Source organism: Struthio camelus, chromosome 16, assembly GCF_040807025.1.
Source record: "Struthio camelus isolate bStrCam1 chromosome 16, bStrCam1.hap1, whole genome shotgun sequence".
NCBI classification, from domain to species: Eukaryota; Metazoa; Chordata; class Aves; order Struthioniformes; family Struthionidae; genus Struthio; species Struthio camelus.
In genome coordinates this window covers 17,283,988-17,305,681 of record NC_090957.1, presented here as the reverse complement: position 1 = coordinate 17,305,681, position 21,694 = coordinate 17,283,988, and the positions used below count along the sequence as shown (strand labels likewise).

Below are 21,694 nucleotides of genomic sequence, written 5' to 3'. Positions count from 1 at the left end.
TCCTTATACAGTTTTAGTTTCATTCCCATCTCCTAACACATGCTCATTAACTTACTGCTACCATTTCCTCACTGACTAATGCATTTCTTTAATCAATCATATTCTTCTCTTTCACATTATTGGCCCCATTTAGTTATTCTGACACAGTAATCTCCCTAGATCAAGAATACCGTTTATTTACATTTCAAAAATTCTACTCCACATTTATGACAGAAGAATTAAACGCTTTTTAGTCACCAGACTCTCTATTCCACCTGTGGAGGATCCCACATCACTAAAACATTCCAGCAGTGTAACACAGAAACCCCTCCGTTAAGAGTGTTCTCCTCTTCTCCAACACGATAATGATCCCTTGGCAAGGCGCTCTTGAAAATTAACCGATAATGGATATTCATCTATTCTCCCAAACTCCTCATTCCAAAGGAAAAGCTTAGTTCCTTGTTTGGTTTTGCCTGGTGATTACCAATGATGACTCATTTCTGCTACTTCATGCTCATGATAATTAAGAGTTAAAAAAAAAAAAAAACAAAAACCATACACACACAATCACTTAAACCGTATCTCCATGCCACAGTGTTCATAACAGCACTTCCAATGTTAACCTCCATTTAGTAATGAAAAATTTAGGAAAAAGGAAGATAAAGAAATACTTAAATTTTGATTATACAGTAATTTGAGCTTTCAGTATTAGGTTCTCCTGCTGATTTAATTTATATTTAAGTGTGTACACAGACAACTTTTCCTCCACTAGCTCTACATTGCAAACTACGGGGCAGGCAGAACTTCCAGTTTATCCACATGCACAAAAATGTTTATAAACTATTAGTAATTCCAACTGCGTTCAGAAAGTGTAAGAAATTCCAAATTCCAACTCTGCATATTTTGCTCTCTATCCTGTGATCAAAAACCAGCTTATGTATAATTCTGACCATTTGCCTCAGCGCTAGGTGTTTCCAAGATGACCCCAATTTAACATTTCATTAGAAAATAGCATGAACTATTCTCAGCACAGCATTGGATTCAACTACTACAGTTGGGTGTAAACCAAGTTCCTAAAAGCAGATGGTATTCTGCCCTCTGTATTTAATACTAAAGCACTGCTCCAGCACAGCGCTAATGATTGCTGCATGACTGGAGCAATCTCGTCCGGGTAGGTCTCGGGTCACAACCACTAAGAGTCATCCATCTCTTCCACAGATTAGCAGGAGCATTCCAGATTTGCGTGCTGGAAAGCATGTTTCCACAAAATTTCTCTAGAGTTTCAAGTTTATCCTTAAATGTTTGATAGTGCTGTGGGTATGTGAGCAGCCAAATTCGTCTTTGAAAATAAAACTGATATCTGTACAGAGCTTGCATTTCTCACTAGCCTGAAAAAGTATAGAGAAATAACAATTTCCAGTCATCACTGAAGTCAAATTAGTCTAACATTTGGAGCTACACATTTAATGCTACTTTACCTAGATAAATATTTAAGCTGTTGGGTATTCTTACCCCATAGCAGCCTTATATATACAATATATTATCAAGTAAAACACACCAAAAAGTTGGCTCCTTGCTTCATCCTTTGAGATGGCTCAGTCAAATCTACATCGATGAAGAATTAAAATAACGCTCTAAAGGAACAAGACAGATTTTTAAGATTAGATAATTCATGTACTACTGGAACTTCTGCCTCATTCTGTACTCCATGAATCATACTCGTTCACTCATTTCATTTAAATTTATGGCAACTTTTATGACTAAGGGATGGGCTCCATGACTCTGCATAAAAATGCAAGCTCTAGTTTTCAATTTGTAGTAATTCTGATTAGATCACTTACTTTTTGTGTATACACATATATGTATACAAATGTACGTTTGTATATAATCTTTCAAATTACTTTGGAGATTATTTTGTCTTTTGAGAAAACTTAAGATGAAGAGAAAAGGAACATCTCCCCAGAAATGCAAGTGATTTTGCCACGATTCTCTGGCAGGGCTCTTCAGGAACAGCTAAGACCCAAAATCTAATATTCATACCTGTTATGCATTATATTCTGCAAAGTTGAGATATATAACCTTTATTAGATACAAACTATTACCTAAAGAAATCCCCCCAACACATAATGAGACTTACTTTTTTTTTTTTTTAAATTAAATCTGGCATTTTGATCTGCCTTCTCATTGTCAAAGCCCCCCTCTACAGGTTGCTGGTCATCATAATCAGCTCCTCCTCCTCCACTGTTCGAGTGCTCTGTGATCCTGAACACCGAAGCTGCGCTCGACAGCACAACGCTCCCACCACTGGAGTGGACTAGCCCAAACCCTTAACATAAAACCAGTGACGAAGGGTCACCGGCAAAGCAGGGGATTCTTGGCCTCCGCTGCCACTAAGGCTGAGAGAGACAGAATTAGTGCTCCTGGGTCCAGAGAGCTATTTCTGGTGTCTTCTCTAGAACAAGGGGCAGAGCATCCTTCAGCTACCTCTTATGTTTTGTTTATTTACAAAAGCTGCAACAGTGGGTTGTTTGGCACAATTGCCTAAATCAGGCATCAGAAACAGTATTACAATAAAATCATGAGAGCTGGTCACATGCAAAGCTTTAAAAAATTGCAAAATCAAAGCTGTGGGAAAACAAAAAATAAATCATTTGCTATTTTGAGAAAGTGATAATGTTTGACAATGAAAACCTGAGAAAACTAAACACATTAAGCAAAGATCTATGCTTATATTTAAATATATGTCCAAGATAAGTGAGCACCGTTCCAGGAGAACTGCAGTACAAAGTATCACATCCCACTCCTTTCTGGGAAGGAATATGCTACAGCAAGAACCCATGTCATGTAATTCATTTAAAAATTACAAGTTTAGTACTAACAAAACATCTGGAATGATAGCCCTACTCATGAGTTGAGTTACTGAACAATTCCAGCTTATGTATCCATAAAAATCTCTTGCAAGTATGTTGGCTCCTGCAGAGAAACCATACACAGGAAGAGTCAGTCTCTGTACTTCAGTTCTCCTCTTCTCTACAGAAAGCCTGAGCAAGGCTTCCATAAGTAGCGCTAACTGTAGAGGCACTGGGAAAGGGGTCACCTGTACACAGCTTGTCAGCAAAAGCCTCTGCAATCACACAAAAACGCATTCCGGTGCTTATAATGTCAGTTTAAAAACAACTTTTAAAAATAAATAAATAAATAAATAAAATAAATAGATAGCGATCTCAAATTCCTGAATTGCACCCAAATAATATGAGCAATGAACTATAGCAGATGTAACCCTTGAAGACAGAATAATATTAATAGCCAGAACAAGCTAATTATATCTCCCTTCACTCTAGAAATCTGTATTAGAACAGCTTCCCCTGCACAATTCCATCTTTTATTTGGTTATCAATAGATAAGACTAATTAAAGTTGGACAAAAATCTATCTGGGAGATACACTTAAAGAGCAGCAGGGTTTACCATCAATTAATAATATACCTGAATGCTTGCAATTAATGGGAATGACAAGAAAAGGAGTAAAACAAAATTTACCCTGGCTTCAAAAGAGACTGAATTGAATTAAGATGCTATCAAGTGATGCAAATTAAACTGCATGTCCTGCTAAACACTTGTATTTACCAAACAAGCCTTTTCCTACAGAATGCAATACAGAACCATTTCGGCAACCGCTGTAGTAAGGAGCTCATTCACTACAGTTAATACATGGTGCAATAAGGAGGGCAGAAATCCAGCCTCGTAAAAATCAAAGTTCAACAGTTAACAAAAGGAATATTTTCACTAAACAGCACCAAGGAACTCAGAACTGAATCAGGCTGCAGGAACTCTTGCACGTGAAGCAGTCACTATACAGACTGATATAGACTGATATAGTCAATCAGTAACCAACCACGGCACTGCAACTCACACAAACGTAACTCAAAGCAGTTTTAAACTAGCCAGGACACCTACTGATGACAAAGTGGCTGTGACACCTTGGAGCTTTTGAGTAGGCTCAAAATTGATTTAGGAAGCTGGGTGAATATTTAGGCAGCTGGTCTGTTGTGAGCTCTCGTTTGCCATGGCCATGTGCCCGAATTCAGGTAAATCTACACGCATATTTGCTTATTAAGCATAGACATACTCCCAACTTCTCAGATGACACATAATCAATAGGGTAGGTGAAAAGCTCAGATGAAAAAATACAAGCCATTTTGCTGGATATTAAACTTAAAAATAAATCTCACAGGCTTTTTAATACTCCAGTTACTAGAGTGGCAGCAAAGAAGAGATTCAGCAAGCGTTGAGTCGAGTGTTTTCATGAGACAGAAAAGTAGGACTACAAATATGGCAATGGGGGGGGGGGGAGGATTTTTAATGAGAAAAAGATTAGAACCCAAAGTAAAACAAACATTCACAATAACTGTGCTAGGTTTGGCAAGTATTTTCATGTGTTCATGAGGCTAACCATGGTAAGATTGTATCTATATTTTCAGGCATTATTTTACTGAACGCTTCTTTTGTCACTGTACACTAGTGTGGTTTAACATGTTTTGCCACCACATTAACCATAGGAAGCCCACTGTGTAATCAAGATAGCCAGCCCTTAAAACGGACAGAGAGCCTTGCTGCACCTCTAATTATTCCTCTTGATCACTTATGCCAGGACATGCATTATGTGAAATCAAATCTTGCTTGCATTTTTAAAAACAATAATCTAAACTTTTAAACTATTAAGTCAGGCACTCTGAATTATTAAGTTTGCAAAATCCCAGAGTTCAATGGAAGGCTGGGAAGGGCACACACGATAAAAGTAATTTACGATGCTGTGATTCAACATTAGAATTTCTAGGTCAGTTTGAGAAGGCAGCACTCAAGTATTTGAGCCATGCAAAAAACAGAAGATAACTACAAAACAGCCATTACCGCTCAAGCCGTTATGGTAAAAGCCCTTACCTGTATCAGCTGCACACTAGGGTGCTAAATACTTTGCAGGGTTGCAGAATATCATGCTATATAAGAGTGCCATTATGAGAAGAAACAGCTTGACTCTTGAACTAGCCCTCAATAGCCTAACCTGACAGAGCTCCACCCTGCTCAATCATTCGTTTTGTTTTTATAGAGGCTGATTCACCTTTGAAAAGAAACCTAAAGTTTCTAAACCCAGGATGAGTAAAATATTTAACCAACACCATTATGTTAATATTGAATACCAAAAAAGAAGAAAAATGAAAAAAAAAAAAATCACACTTCCTTTGTAATACTGCCTATGCGTTGTAGCAACACAGTTATTGTATAAACAAAGTTTCTGATATAATTGTACAGAAAATAATGAAAGTTTGTAAACTCATTCCTACCTTATTGTCTCTTCTATCAGCCGATCCGAGCTGAAAGCCAAAAGAAAAACTGCAGTTAAAAAAAAAAAAAAAGGAACGAGCACCGAATATTTTAGACCATTAGATCAATGCTCACCATAATACAATCTTTAACAAATTTGCCCTTACAATGTCTAATTTCAGGATACTGTCATTTTTCATTACTACACAGATTTGGAATACATAATGAGAGTCTGTAGAGAAGATGCATATAAAATCAGTGAGAGCAGCATTTCCCAACTGTAGCAAGAGCAGATGCTCAAGAGAATACACAAAGGACCACAGAGGCAAGAAACAGTGGAATGGGCTCCACTATTCATGGTCAATTAAAACTAACTGAGCCAGAGATGTACAAGGTGCCCAGGACAGGTTGGAAAGAAGTCTTAGAGAAGAAAGCACCTCAGTTTCTCTGCTCTTTAAACCTGGACATTCCCCTTCTTCCCCCCAAAAAAGACAGTAAAAAAAAAAAGCTGAAGCTTAGTTTCGTTAAATAACATCCCAAAACACTGCTGTGGAGCTAGTTTACCAAATACCAGTTGATGGTGGCTAACAAGACAAAGGCTGTCTATAATACCAATTGAGAATTAAGTGATGGTTACAAAACACAGAATACACGTCATCTGTTACAGAAATCTTGATAAATGCACATCCTTCCCCCCTGCTGCCACACATTAATCAAGTTTGTATGCAGCATCCTGGGAAAAGACAGGCTAAAATACAGCACCACAGAGAAAACATTTCATTTAAAAAACAGACACGTGAGATAAGACGACCAACAAAACCCTCAAAATACTTGAGCAATTTTTCTTCCTCCTTCCCCCCCCCCCCCCCCGTATTCAACTTCTTATATAGAGGTTTTAAATCAAAGCAATGTTTTAAAGCCCATTACGAAATCCCAGAAAAACATATCTTGATAAAACAAGCAAAATCTCAGCTGTAACACTGCCAGGCAGAATAGGTGACTGCCCCCCCTGCTTCCCGTGTTGCGGGAACAATGATGCATCTCTACGACTGTTCTGTTCATCGCACAGAACTACAGACTCTGGCAGAGCAGCTGACAAATGTGAGTTTGCTAGTTTAACAAGCAAATCAATCTGACAGAATGAAGTCTTGTGCGGTACTGGATACCGTTTCCAGTATTACGGCAGAATTTATTACTGCTAGAACGAAAGGATTAAAAGACATTAAAAGAGCATGACCATCTTCATCTTCCACTCTCTTTGCTCCTAGTGCTTTGGCAGCTCATGGAAAGAAGTCAGCAGCAGCGCCAGCGCTGAGCAGAAGTCTGCCCGACTCAGAAGGCGCTGCCCAATTTGGAACATTTCTTCTGCCCACATATATTCTGGAGATCCCCCCACACCTCAAACTGGAGGCATGACAAAGCGGCAAGTTGTGCAGTGTGCGTGTGTGTATATACATATATACACACACACACACACACATATATAAACTACTCAGGGGGAAGATGCTGACAGGATGCCCCTATTTGTCTATGAAGAGGAGTGAAAACATAAAAGTTGCTATTTCAGTGCAGTCCATGGCTTGAAATATGAAGACGGCATACAGAGCGCTAAAAATATTTTGCCCAAGTTTAAGTTGAGAGGGATTCAACTGGGGCAGCAAAGACTGTGAAAACATTAGTAAAACTGGAACGCTTCTTTCCACTCCCAAAACAAAGGCACACTCCAAACGCTGAGATCAGTTACAAATAAATCAGTTTACCGAATTAAAACTGTTTTTACTCCCTCTGTGGTATTTGTTACTATGGGCACAGGGAACTATAAAATACCATAGTTGTGGATGCAAAACACAGCATCCAATAACGTCCCCAAGCCAAGCGGAACAGAAAAGTAATGCATTAAAAATTTCCAGAATCGTTGATTCTCAGAAGTACAAAATTCAACTGAGTGTCTTTCATACACAGATACCGTCTCTAACAAACAGGTGCATTATGTCATCAGTGTGCAGTAAGAATAAATTGCAAAAACACCTGAAAACAACAGACTGAAAAGCATATGAATAGGCTATTTGAAAAAGTTGTTTACATAGTAACAAGGAAAAAAAGATATCCGGTGCCTAGCTGGAAATAAGTTACACTTATTAAAATCTTGTGGAACAAAACATTCCTACAATAGTTCTGCTTAACCGGAGGAGACAGGAAAATTGAATAAATTCAGAGACCTTAAGTGAACTAATATGTCCTCTCAGGATTTCAGTGCATGAAAGTTAGGCTCGTCACTTTGCAGCAGAGACTCTGCTTTGTATGCTAGAGAAAGCAGCAGTTAGGCAGTTTTATTACTTAATCAGAGGAGTAAATACCAGGAGTATCATGTTTAAAAGGTTCAGCCTCAATTATATTATACCGCATTAGAGAGAGTGTGTGAGTGTGTTTGGAGGCAAATGCCAACACAAGACACTTAACACATATCTGAAGTCACAAGATTGATGTTTCTCAACTTAAATGGCAGCATTCCCAACTCTTTAAAAGAATGGGACGCATATGAATTTTGTTCAGAAAGAACAACGTACAAGGGCAGAGCGAATTGTTATATTCTCATTAAGGAAACATCCACGAAGCTAGGAACTATACATACTTACTGCATACAACTCGCAGAATATTTTTCCTACCCCAAATATCATCATCTTATGACTGCTCTGACCGTCTTTCCAGAAAAGGCTCTCCTTGCAAGCCTCCAGCAGGTGTACAAACCCCAGTGGAAAAGGACTATGACATGAAGCTACACCGTTTCCCTGCTCCTCGGCTGCTGAGCGACTTAGAGGCCTTTTGTTTACTGAAATTTTCATCTTGGCAGTGTGAGCAAGAACTTTCTATGGTAAAAATCTGTGCATTAGAATTCCTTAGAGTTTTGTTAAGTTCAGTACTTCTTGCAAAAGTTGAGTTTAAGCAGATAGTAGATGCTCTTGTAAAGGCAGTACGTGCATTCACACAGCATCTCTTATTTAGGTCTTTCAAAGTGCTTGGCAAACACAGACTGTAACATTCACTTACAGTGATATCCACCAGAGAGAAACAGGCACTTGCTTCATCATTTTACCGCTCGTAACTATAGGAAATAATAGTCAGGTTTAAGGCAGACCAGGAACACAAAGCACAATGGTACCCAGAGACCCAAAGTCTTACTAAGGTGAGGCAGGCAGAGGGGAAGCTTGCACATCTCTTGCTCAAGTTATACATTCAAAACATAAAAAAGGAGGCTTTATATAATACCATAACTTTGTTCTCCTGCTTCCCAAGCAAGGGTAACATATCTGGTGGAGATGTACCTCATGAACATCTAAGCAAGCAAACGATTACTCTGGGCAATATTAATCTGATTCACCATCTGTTTCAGTAAGCTATGTATTTTTACCTGCCGAGACAGATGGCACTTTGACAAAGTCATTTAAAAATACGATACGAAAGGAACGGTGAAAGATGCTGAGGCAATCACCTGCTATAACGAATGGCACAAATCCAGCAGTAGCAGTCATGTGTATGAAATAATAAGGCCTCTGTGCAACTGCTGTAACTTCAGAAAAAATTATGCAGTTTATCACTTAAATATGCAGACAGGTTAGCTAATCCAAAAGAAAAATCAAGTGAAATATGCTTATAGGACAGAAAAGAAACAACCTGCCCATCACATCAAGCTTTTAAAATGAAAGTTTTTCTTTGTTTTTTAAAGTAAATATCTACGTCACACACACACGTGATATTTTTCTTGCCATCAAGTTTCCTTATCATCTCAAAAAAACCAAAGATCGTTAAAGTCTTTAAAACTTAACAAGAAAAACGTAAAGCAGAACACGTTCTCCTGTGACAACAAATGAGATATTTTTCCAGGTTTTACAAGACTTGTCTCAAGGCAGATTGACTTCAGTGTCAAAGCAGCATCAAATTCCACTGGAGCTGCTTAGCAAGTTTGGACAGTCTTCCACAGTTGCTCATGAAGACAAAAATTGGTGCAGAAGCCTAATCATCGAGGGAGACCCAACATGAAAGCATGGTGAGACAAATACATCTAGGGTATTTAACACCCAAAGAGAGAAAAGGTACAATAGTCTTGTGCAAACAACAGGAAATTCACACCTGTGTTTTAAGCAAAGAGCAGAAGCACCCGCTGTGAATGGACTGCATGCAACAGCACAGGAAGGAAAAAGAATATATTTGACTACAAAGTATACATCTTAAGCTTCCAGCATGAGTTGCAAAGACCTGAAAAGAGCTAGTCAACCACAAACAAATACTTCAGGTGAAATGGGCATTTTGGGGGATGAACAGCTTGCCTGCAGAAACCATTCTGAGAGCAGACAGAGAAAGGTTCAGATACCTATAGAAACCGCTATCTTCTGCGGGTTCCCTTCCTACGTTAATTAAAGCATAAGTCTGGAAGCTAAGGAGAGGCAATGTTCTCACACTTGGTGTTCCAGTAGGCAAAATGAAACAAAACAACGGGCGCAACAATCAAACATTAGAAACAGTATAAACCTGGAAATTAAGCCTATGTATAGATTTGTTGCAAATGAACAAATTGCTAACCACATCACACTTAGAAACCCTAAACATGCAAGTGAGCTTATTTCTGCAGATCATTGTACTGTGGAGTCTGACACTCAGCAATCACTTCCAAGAAGAACGAGGGGTAGCTGCAAAAATCAGTAAAGAAAAAAATAGCACAATAGCACTAAATCACCTCGCTTTTAATCAGTACAATCAATTTTTAAAATCTAGAATAAAAGGCACTTAACCAGTACCATTTGGTGTTGAATTTCTTTCCGGACGGTGCACATGTCTTGCATGTTTCTTCTGATACGCAAAGTACAACAGAGGCATGCTTTTCTGCACCTCTCAACTGCATGGGCTTGTTAGGGAGCTAGCAAGAGAGTCAAATAAATGCTTCTGCAAAAAAAGGTGTTCGCCAAGAAAGCTCTTTGGCGCATAAAAAGACTACAGGAGGAATGCCTGATGTTGGAGTCCCGTGAGAGTGAATAATAGCAATACTTCTTCCTTTCAAGTGAATCTATAAGGAAATAAGAGGCTTCTTGATAATCTGCAGTACACAGTTTGTCCATAGACCACAGTTACAAACTTAAAATGAAAACAGCTCCTATCATCTAATGAAGTACAGCAGCTGGTTGCCTATCAAGAGCAGCATAAAGCCAATGACGGGATGGCACCAGTAGCCACATAATGAAGTTTCTAGAGGCTCTCTATTCATGGTTGTGAAAGTTCCTGGATAGATTGACCCTCCCATATAATTGCTCCGTATTACCCATAGGAACAATGTTAAATGAACTGAAAAGGGAAGGCTTTACTGTAAGTCATTATCAGTAACCACAACTGTCAGAACAATTCCAGTAACCTACTAATGGACTACATCGGCATTTCCTCAAATTTTACATACTGTGTGCAGAACTAATATTCAGCAGGAGTGATGTTTTCATTGTATGTTTTAAACTAAAAGAAATAATGTAGATTATACCTTTTACCAAGAAAGGAAAAAAAAACCCCAACAACGTTTATAAGTGCATACATGTAGGAACAGTCTTCAAAAATCCAACACTAGTTGACAGAAGAGGAGCTCTATCAAGATAACCTGACATTACTGGTCTGCTGTGCACGCACCTGAACACAACAAATGTGCAAATTACCAGAAACACAAGCCACCTGATAGCTGTACTGTAACAAAAAAGGTTGTACCACTTCCTAGCTCAGTCATTTTTGACTTGGTGTGCAAAGTTAGAAAAAAGCATTCCACTAGTCTCATACATTCATAAATAACTGAGAAAATGCTGTCTTTGTCTTGCAGAAGATTCCTGTCATATAAACAAATTTAGAAGGATACTCAAGATATTAAATACAACTTCCAGCAAAGCTAATACTCAAATGAAGCGCGAGTTATCCCAGAGATTGACGACCCAATTTTATTTTAGTACAAAGCCCCAAAATACACATTGGTGGAAACATGCTCTCCTTCCAAATTCTGCATTTCAGCTACTGTGGGTTTGGGGTTTTCTTTGACAGCTGTAGAAAGCTATATGGCTTTCAACTAGGATTTGGTCAAATTACTTAATATTACAACCACCTGCCTGTTATGTTTCAAAAGGCGATCTTATAATCGCATAGTTAACTAAACGATATCTTGAAGATGTTTTAAAATGTAAACTGCACACTACATTTAACTCAAATTCAAGATACAATTCACTAACAAAGACCTCCAACAGTGTTCTCCCAACCCAATTTCACTGCATGCTTAGGCTTGTGTTTTTATCCACGACTGAAAAAGACAGTATTCTTCCAAAGGTGAGATGATAGTCAATACAAATAAGTCTCTTAAGTGAGAGGAAAGCACTCTGCATCTTTCACTTGACAACTCAACTAAGGAGCTTAAAAGGTTCTAAGCAAAATCATGTTCTCAGGCTAAAACAGGTGTGTTTTAGTGGGAATTTGGATCTACTTCTGCTCATCAATACAGATTTGAGAGAAAATATCCTCAGAAAACAGGGGTCATTGTTTTATACCAAACCCCTGGAAAAGCAACAGATTAAGATCTGTGTAGCCTTCCACACAGCAGCTGAGAACGAACCTAATTCAGAGGCATTGGTACAAAGGCTCAAATTAAGTAAATTCAAGGATGACATTTATTTAGATAGGAATATGGTGACTTTACAGAGCTACGTATTTGAGAAAAATTGAAATAACTACTTTTTAACAGTTCCATACCCATCATACGACATTCAACAGTGGTTTATACTGGAGGTTCCAATAGCAGATAACGAGCAAGCGCTTCTGGCCTTAGAGAACCAAGCAAGTATACAGTTATGCTCACAAAAAATGACATATCGCATTAGACTAAGAGGGGATTCTCAGATTCTGCTTTGAGAAATCTAATCTTCAAAATACAGTTAGCTCTGTTAAATGTCAATCTAATAGGTGTACGCTACAGGAATGTTTCGGTGTATCAAAAGCAATCTTTTTTTGAATCGTCTAACAAAAGCATTCCTAAGGAGGATGATCAGAATACTGTAATCACAATGGCATAAAGAGATGTCCCTTTGGAAGCCACCAGTTTTTCCTGAAGATGGCTGCTTCATGAAAACATTTCTGCTTTAAAAAGCTTTCTGTAATGCTGTGAGTATCTGAATGACTGATACTTCTCTTAATTTTAAAGTGCTTTTCAACTCGCAGCTGTGGATATTAACATGTTCTCTAGCTGGAAAATTATTTATACTATATGCATTATTATTGTGACAATGTGTGAAAACCATACAGCGTCTACTGAGGATAAGTAAAGACTACAAATACCAGCGGTAGCTCCTCCGAAATGTGAACCTACTTCCTAATTTTTAAAAAGCTATGCAAAAGAAGTTCTACAAAACTCAGCAATTGTTGATTCTGTTCAAAAGATGCATGTACTTTATCAGAATCAGCCCATGTAAAATGTTTTTCAGTACTTGTCAAAATCCTAATTTCAATACAGACCTCTGGGGGAGAAGCTGTCCTACTTAAGGATCAGTGTTTAAAGGGAAGCTAAGAGCAAATAAAACAAGCACCACTGACTTGTTTATTTCTGAAACATGCAACTAGCTTCAGTAGCAAACACAGAGCTCAAGTTTGAAGTGTGGTTTTACATCTCTCCCTCTCCCCACATCAAGGGCACATTTCTAAGGTAAGGCCCAGAACTAAGAACTGGAACAGTGTCTTAATCCCAGCTACCGTTCCCACCTTTACCTGTTTGGTGATGTACTCAGGGAATCTCTCATAACTCTGTTCCAAGAGTTTGCGCTCTAGTTTCTGCAGGCATTCATAAAGACCTAGGATAGTTCTCACAGTTTTCTTTTCCTGTTGGTGTATGGAAGCTTATGCAAATTTTCCTATTTTATACAGATGAAAAGCAAACATTGAGTTTTGAGGTTCTTAAGGCTAATGCTTGCTTGTCTGCGTTGTTTCACCCCTATAGTTCAGCTTTACAGCTCGTTTAAGCCCATAATGGAGGCTATAAACCAAGTCCCAAAGCTGGGTTTTGTGTTTGTGTCTATTTTTTTAAAATCAAATATAATTCATTTTAGATATACTGAGTTATAAAGACATCACAACAGTCACCAATGTCAGAAAATCTATTGATTACAGTAGTTTTTTAAAAGCAATCAAGCTATTAGGAAAGTATACAAATAAACCTTGTGAGTTATCTTTGGGTTGTTTTTTCTTTTTTTATGAGTCCTAAATATTGCACACGGAGAGGAAAAGCACTAGTTGATTTTATTCTAATGAAGCACAAGCTATTTTTAAAGAGAAAACCTTTTTTAAATGCTTAGCTGCGTTTGGCTGATGTTCATGTGCTTTTATTAAGTTATTTATAAATAATAATGATGCCCAGGCGAGCATCTTTCTTCACCACCTGCAAGCTTTGAACCTCCCCAAATTCTCATTAAGCTACTTTAACGACTTGCCCATATAGTTATATAATTGCACTACCATAATAAGCAACAAAGTTTCTTTTCTCCTGAAGACATGAACTCTCTCCCACGTTGTGCAATATTTACTATTAAAACGAGAAAACAGACAAATTCTGCTCAGTCTAGCTCTGTGGGCAAATATCATGTGATATGCCCACGTCTGGTAGTTAGTCTGGGACTGCTACAGAGGAAGCCTACCCAGCCACTTTTAAAGGTCCTTGTGTCATTCTGGCATGAATCTTCAAGAGACAGACAGGTACTGCCGGAAAGCCTGGAAATAAAGCTCATTCAGCCCCACGAAGAAACCAGGCTAAAGGAAGGAATCACTGATGGATAACTACAATCAAGAAAAGTCTGTAGCAAGAGAAGGCAGGAGAAAGATAGAACAGAATTACATTTAGAAACAGGAATACAATACAAATTGTATGCACCTTTAAGTAAGCTTTTGCAATAACAAAAAATCTTCTTTGTTCAAATCCCTCCCTTGGAAACGCTTTCATTTGCATTGCCTGTCTTCAGAGAGAGCATACAACCCTATCCAAAAATATCAGTTACGGATATCAGTTAGGTAAGGCATTAAGCAAGCTAAGGTAGCCCCTGTAGTCATTCATATCGGCTAACTGCGGCACCAGGATGCACTCTGAAAGCAACAGTTCCCAGTTTTCCTTATGCAAGGAAACAAAGAAAACAAGTTAATGGTGTTTAACTGCTATTGGGAAAACTGTGACAACGTTGCTAGACCTCTTGCAGTAAATGGTCAGCAGAGAAACATTTTAACCCAGATTCCTCAATCTCTTCTCCTATTGCATCTTTCAGGTCACCAGACCAAGTACTGCAGTCTTCTATTACTATTGCACAGCCTGTCTGTAGCCAAATTACACCATATTCGGCGCTTCTTGGCAACCACTCCAAACTAAGGACATCGAAAGCGTGGACTGTCCTTTTATAGCAGATCTAGTTTGTTTTCTTCATAACGGCTATAAAGCAAATTATTCAGTATCAAGTATTCTTTCAGTTAAAATCTGTATTAAAATTAAGACAACAGGGTGACAGGAACAATACACTCTGCTTGTACAAGAAGAAAAAAGTAAGTTTAGTTTAGACGCAAGTTTAGCAATTAAAAAAAAACAAAAAAACCCTTATTGGGTCTAACTAAAGTGGAGCTCAGCAGTTCTGAGGCTGCAGAGCAGGCAGCCAGCAGGGCACCCAGGGAAGAGGCTCATCACACTCCTCCTTCCCTGCTGCTTCCCAACCACCTTGAGCAGGAAAAAAAAAAGGGGAAAAAAAAGGAATTGGTGAATTTGCTGTTTTCCCTACAGCCTCTTTCTTTCTAAGCAAAAATGAAGGAGAGGCAGTGGCATGTTATCTGTCAGCTGAAGAAGTTACCGCCCGGGCGTCTGGGTCCCCTCCAGTAATCAGAGGTGAGGGAAGGGACAGAAGGGAAGGCAACAGCAGCTATTGGGTTTTAATCCAACACAAAAGGGCCAAAGGCTGGCAAAGGAAGCTGAGCAGCAAAAGCACACTGAATGGCAATCACATGGTGGAGCAAGGAGCAGAGAACTGGGATAATAAAGAAAAATGAATTAAATTAAATTAAATGAAAGTAGGAAATAGCAGCTTTTTCCCCAAAAGGACAACACACCTATAATCAAAAATTCTGTAAGGTGCCTCAGCATTTCATTAAGCCGACTTCTCCATTACTGGAGTTAACGTTTGCTAACATCATCAATATTTAGAGGAAAAATGGTCAGCAAGACACTCCCTCTATTAAGATTTGGACTGTATTACAAATGAAAACAGTTTCGCAGTCATTATTCTCTACTGAACGCGGCCATTTCTGCCCAAACAACAAGAGGAAATTTGAAATTGTTTTGCGGAAAAATGAAATGCAATAATAATAGTAATAATGGCATTAAGCACTTCAGAGTGCTTTACATATATGAAGTGCCGTACAAACAGTAATTTATCCTACACATCTCCATGAATCAGGTACATCTAATTTATACCACCATCATGTAACTGCTGCAGATTCCTGCATTTCTTTTGCTCGCCTCTCTGATTCCTCTCTTCTTTCGCATGCAGAACACATTCCTCTCCAATTCAGTCTCTCTCCTACTGTTTTGATTCAAGTTTCTCACCCACCTCCTCTCGCCTCCCCACCCTCCCTGTTCCCAAAGCTACAGGTTATAAGAAACACAGGGGTGCATCATCTCCTTAGCTATTCTGGAGGTTTTGAGAGGTGTACCTCACCTAACTACATACTGATCCATCAGCTAGGCTGAAGACTTATGTACTGGATAGACTGGTAGCCTGCGTAGCGGCACTCGCCAGAAACACACAGTCATCCAAGAACACAGCTCATGAGCTGTGCTCACAAGCACAGGCACCTGCTTCACCACAGGGCGCTTCTCCTGGAAGGGACAGATACCTTATTTTGTGAACCAGGGCTGTGTAGTATCACGACAGTCACACAACAGCCCCAGAACGACAGAACAAACGTACTACAGCAAATGCCGATGACCACAAACTGCTTCATTTAGATTTTCAAGGAATTCAACGTGGGTAATAAAACCCGTAATTTCGACATAAATCTTGGAAGTCTTGCACATAAATTCATCAGTATCACCTGAAATGACTAACATCGTCCACATGCAATTTAAGTATTAATGAGGGGGAAACATTTTCACTCACAATAAACGTGCAATATCGCGCGGGCCTGTGTATCGAACACATTAGTTCCTTTTTTGCTGACTTAGAATACAATTCATCAATAACTGCAGAACTTCTCAAAGCAAACAATGAGCTGACAGGACTCTTTCTCTTAGGCAGCACTTTTCAGGACAGTTTTTAAACTGCTAAGCTAGATCTATTCATTAAAATTTTTGTTTCCTTTAGATGGAAAACAACATTGCAAGAAAAAGGATGACTTGATTATTTCCCTGGCAAAAAGCACACAAAGAGGAAAGATGAGACATTTATTGAATTGCAAAGACCCAAGGAGACAAACATTCAAAAATCAGCTGAAAATACTTCTGCAGTAGCTTTGATATTTCTTTTAGCGACCCACATGCCAAAAAAATCTAAAGTATTCGGTAAAAATATTAACAGAGCATCAGTATGCCACTTAATTTACTGTTTTCCAGCCTCATTTTAATTGGCAGGTGCTAAAACTTTATCACATAAAGACCTAGGTGTTAGCTTTTCTCTCTCCAGAAGTACATAAAACTACCTACCCTTGACTTATTTGTACAGAAATGAAGTAGCAAAATGAATTAGAAACTTTATGTCTCCTATCTTAAGCCCACAGTATTTCTAGACAAATTTGCCTTCCTGATAATCAGCTGATTTATGAAAAGAATAGAGCCAGCCGTGCAGGGTCTGGTCGAAGAGCGAAGGAGAACCTGAGGCGCCGTCTCCAGGAAGCCTCCCCGAACGAGGGGGGCAGAGCCCGTGTGCCCCCAGCCCGGGGGCTGCGTGGCGGCTGCCAGCAGCACCGTGGTCGGGGCGCAGACGCCAGCGGGAAAGCGCACAACGCGCTTGTGCCAGCAACGCTGACGCAGCAGCCAGCCCCACCCAGGGGCAGCAAATCCAAATGGATGCACCATCCCCACTGCTTAATGGCTAGCAGTTGTATGTAGTACAGGCATATTAAGGCTTTATACACTGCTTCTTCTGCTGTAATTCCCTCGGTGCTTAATATATGTCGGGCCCTTTTACCCGTCACGCTCTTTGTACTCAAAGATTTTTTTTATTTCCCCTCCTTTTTACAGTTACATGCGTATGTAAAATAAGTAAAATAAATGCTCCTTCATTTTCCGTTAAGTCTTTCCGGAGGAGGTGACTTTCAAAACATGATAGAATAAAAAGGCAGATTTAGGTAAAAAGTAGAGATCCAGCTTCTCTCCAAACACCTTCCCAGAGCACAGCTCTGGCTCTCCTCTTTTTACTCCCAAGCCAGATACTGCTGCAAACTAACCATACCGCCTCAGACTGCCAGCACGCTTTTTGAAGAGCATTCACGGAGAACGCTGCCAACAGTAAGCATCGAGTTTCCTTTTGTCCCGTCTCACATGGCGGCGCAGAAAGAGAAAGGCTGACAGACACCTCTGGTACCCCACCCTGGGTAAGAGCTCCTACATCTGGTAACTGTTCATGATTAGAGAGAAACACTTACTAATCTCCAAGGTTTGGTTCACTGCATTTCAGAGAGACGCTGTCATGATTCTGTTTCTGCCTCGTTTCAACAGTCTTTTCCATGTTATGGATTCCTAATACTCCATACCAGCTCTCCACTAGCAAATTATGAAATAAATACGTAACAGGCTAAAGTACTTAATATATAAATTAAGCAGGGTCACAACTAAGTGAATGCTTCGATACTCTATACTAATATGGAATTACTGTCAAATTTCATTGTTTGGCAGGATATAAAGCACTTGCAACGTTTATGTTTCCGCCTCCGTTTTTCAAGCTCTTTTCATAGGTTTCCCTAAAAACGAACCTGAATTCTTACTATTGCACCTTTGTGACCAATTTATATACATCACCTAGGACTACCAAGTAATCCAGCATCATGACATCATGACTTACTGCACTGCAAATATTCAACCTCTCAAAATTCATACAAGGCTTCTCAGCTTGTCCTAGGAGCAAGTTGGATATAATATGCCAGCCCCTGTTGATTTTTTGGGACCTTTTGCTAGCTTTTACAGCTTTTTGGCAGTAATAGCTCATTAACTGCTTTTTCTGAACACAAGCATGTTGAAACTCTTTAATAGTTTCCCCTGCCAGTATCTGGTTTTGAGCTTACAGATCCTCAATTCAAAAGTTTCGAACATCTTGCAAGCCTCTGATTTCTTGCCAAGGTTTTCTTCTGCTTCTACACTAGATTTCTTCACACACTTAAAAGTTATCACCACTTTGCAGCGCTATTCCATGTTTAGTTTTGGCCCTATTTCTTAAAGATTCCCAACTCACATTAATTTTTCGTTTTGTTTTTCTTAATGTTACTTTTTTTTTTAAATCTTGACATTTTCAAGTGATCACTTAAGAAGATGTTTTACCTGTTTCTAAAACTGCATCTTTATTCTATAAACATATTGGAGAGTCTAGTTTGTTTAAAGAGATCAAAGTAATCAATACCTCAAAGAGTGCTACACTCAATTTCTGAAGACATCTGCCAGATGATGTTTACAAAACGTTTGAAGGTTTCCTCTCTTCATTGTTTTAACTTTTCAAAACAGTGCATTCAGAGAAAAGCGAGTTTTAGAAGTGTATTGTACAGTAACGCCAGAAATAATTCATTTGTATCTTTCTTTAACAAAACGCCAAACATAAACAAAATTATTGCTCATCAAGAAAGAAAAATCATAAAATTTAGAAAGAATTTACTCAGATTAACAGACATTCATTCTTCAACATACAGTATTTCAGTTAACATTCTCCTCTCAAACATTAAGTCTATTTTTTCCCCGGAAACTTTACATTTCCTGTTAGGTTGTGTTTATTATTAGACTTGGATAATCAGAAGCCATAATTCAAGCTCTTCAATTAATTCAATTAGTTTCTAAGTTATAAAGATAGTAAAGAAAATTGAGGACTAAGGCGCGGTAAGGGACAATCTAAAAGTTTGGTTTTAATTTTCCATAAAAGCTTTTTGGGCAGTTCTGGCTAGAAGTTTAAGTTATCTTTAAGAAAGCACATTTGAGACAGCCACCAGTAATTTTTTTTTAAATGAAAGCCTGCCCTCTTGTGTAAGACTGGAGTTTAACATGACTATGGTTTAGAAGAATACAGAGGCATGAAGAGCAATGCTACTTTACATCCTGGCCATATAGAAGGCCCAAAAGACATGCAGCTTTCCAACGACGTTCCATTGGAGCGCGCTGCTTTTCCTCCTCAAGTGCTTCCTACTTATTGCCAACAGAAGATAGCCACCAACTTGTACAGAAAAGTAGTCACTGTATACAGGTAATAAATAGACCATGCACGCAGATTAGAGTTCAGCCAAAAGAGCAAACTGACAGACTTGTTCCCAATTCCTCTAACACACAATTATACCAACAAATTCCCATAGATCTAAAGCCATATTTGCTCTTCAAAGCAAAATAGCTGAAGTAAAATAACCGATGAGCGGGGAACACACAAATCAGCTACTCATACTCTAAAGCCCTCTGCAGCAAGAGTAAAAAAAGGTGTTTTCTCTTTTGCTTGTTATCTTGGCTAATAAGTTAAGAGCCAATCTGAAAATATTTAAATGCACAGTTAATTTAGGTCTTAGTCTTTTCCTATACCTTTTATGCACCTTCAGTAGAGACAAGAGGGGGAAAAAAAAAAGTTCTTCTCTGCCTAACTGATAAATAAAGAAGAAGAAAGAATACAACGGCTAAGCCATGGGGACTTTCTGTTTTTTTTTTTAATCCTTATCCCAGTTGCTATACTGGGAAGGCATATGCTTTCTTAAGATCAGAAGAAGCCAAGCATGAAGTCTCACTCACAAGTGACTTGTGAAAGACCACTGAAGACGACATAAAAACGCCACTTAGTGCTGACAAGGTCCTAAAGTGGAAATTGCTGAAAACTAGCATGACTGCTACTTACTATATGCATTTCACAGCATGAGCCACAAACGTTTTTCCAGCTGCAGGAGCACCAGCACTCTCACAGAATACAAAGTGTAAATCATTCATCATGGATATTATCTACCAAAGGACAAAGCTTTCAGCTATACTTGAAATTAAGAATGCTTCATCCCTCTCAGATAAATTGGCACCCCAACCTACTAAATGTGTGCGCTAAGCAGAAATAAGAAATAACGCTTACTTTCGAAGGTGTTCATGTTCCTTCAGGAATAGCTCTGTTCTTCTGTTATTCACACCAGATCCACTTTTATACGATCTAAAATGTAACAAAATTTGAAAAATTTTTTTCCAAAAGCTTTTCAGTAGACAGTATTTATATCTCTACATACATATCATGTTTTATTACTCCTAAATGACTAAGTAGAAAAGTCTCAGTCATGTTAAGATATTTTTAAACTGATTTGACATAGCTTAATAGCTTTACTTTAAAAACATGAGTGCCTTATCATAGTAAAATAAAAGAAAACAGAATCGTATTATACCTTTACTAGGAGTCATGAATTCAAATGACTTTTCTTGCATTGTTAAGAGACAGATGAATCAGCTATACCAATTACTCTCCTCCTACAGGAGGGTTGCATCTTCTCCCTCTGAGGAAAGTCCCATGCTGTTGCTACAACACACAGTACAATTTACGATACACAATACAACTTACTCAATATCTTTTCGTACTGATCCCAACAGATTCTCCCTTTCTCTTATTGCCAAAAAGTTTGCTTTGGTTTTGTGGAATTCGTGAGTATAATCCTGTAATAAAACAATTGCTACAAAATTAGATCAATTTAACAAAAGAATATACTCAAGTAAGATCTGACCATCTTTTAAAATATTTGCCATCCTTCAATAAAAAGTACAAAGACAGCTTATTAAATTAATATTGAAAATGCTGGGAAGGTAATACAAAGTATATTTAAATCTCACTGCTCTTTCAGTATTTGCTAACTTTTGTTAGCTACAGCTAAGGCCATAGTGGAAGATTCACTATAATTCCTTCTCTCTTTCTCATTTATCTTCAACTTTCTGAGGGAAGATCATTTTGTTTTGGAATTTCCCATTAGTGGTTGAACCTGAAGTACTAGTAAAACTTACTCGATGTGGTGAGGCTGTCCTTGCGTTTATTTTGTTAAGTTATACTGGATGAAAAAAAAAATTCTGAAGAGTAAAAGAATTATTTATTTATTTATTTATTTACAGATTTTCAAGTTGCAATTTTACATTTAAAACTTTTCAGGCAGCTAATACTTCTTGAAAGACAATCT

General features: G+C 38.4%; 1 protein-coding gene across 4 annotated transcripts in view; it reads right to left on the bottom strand.

The window, feature by feature from the left end:
• The window catches only part of GOSR1 (golgi SNAP receptor complex member 1), a 35,262-nt gene that overhangs the window by 8,847 nt on the left and 4,721 nt on the right, over positions 1–21,694 (bottom strand). For 2 of the 4 annotated variants that reach the window (XM_068909751.1, XM_068909752.1), the window contains exons 5-7: positions 21,091–21,182; positions 20,617–20,691; positions 5,320–5,349 (exon numbers count right to left, since the gene is read on the bottom strand). In XM_068909751.1, coding sequence (XP_068765852.1) covers positions 5,320–5,349; positions 20,617–20,691; positions 21,091–21,182 — 197 coding nt within the window. Of the gene's footprint in view, positions 1–5,319; positions 5,350–16,755; positions 19,755–20,616; positions 20,692–21,090; positions 21,183–21,694 lie in introns of those variants that run through there. The other 2 variants (XM_068909753.1, XM_068909754.1) reach the window with 1 other exon arrangement.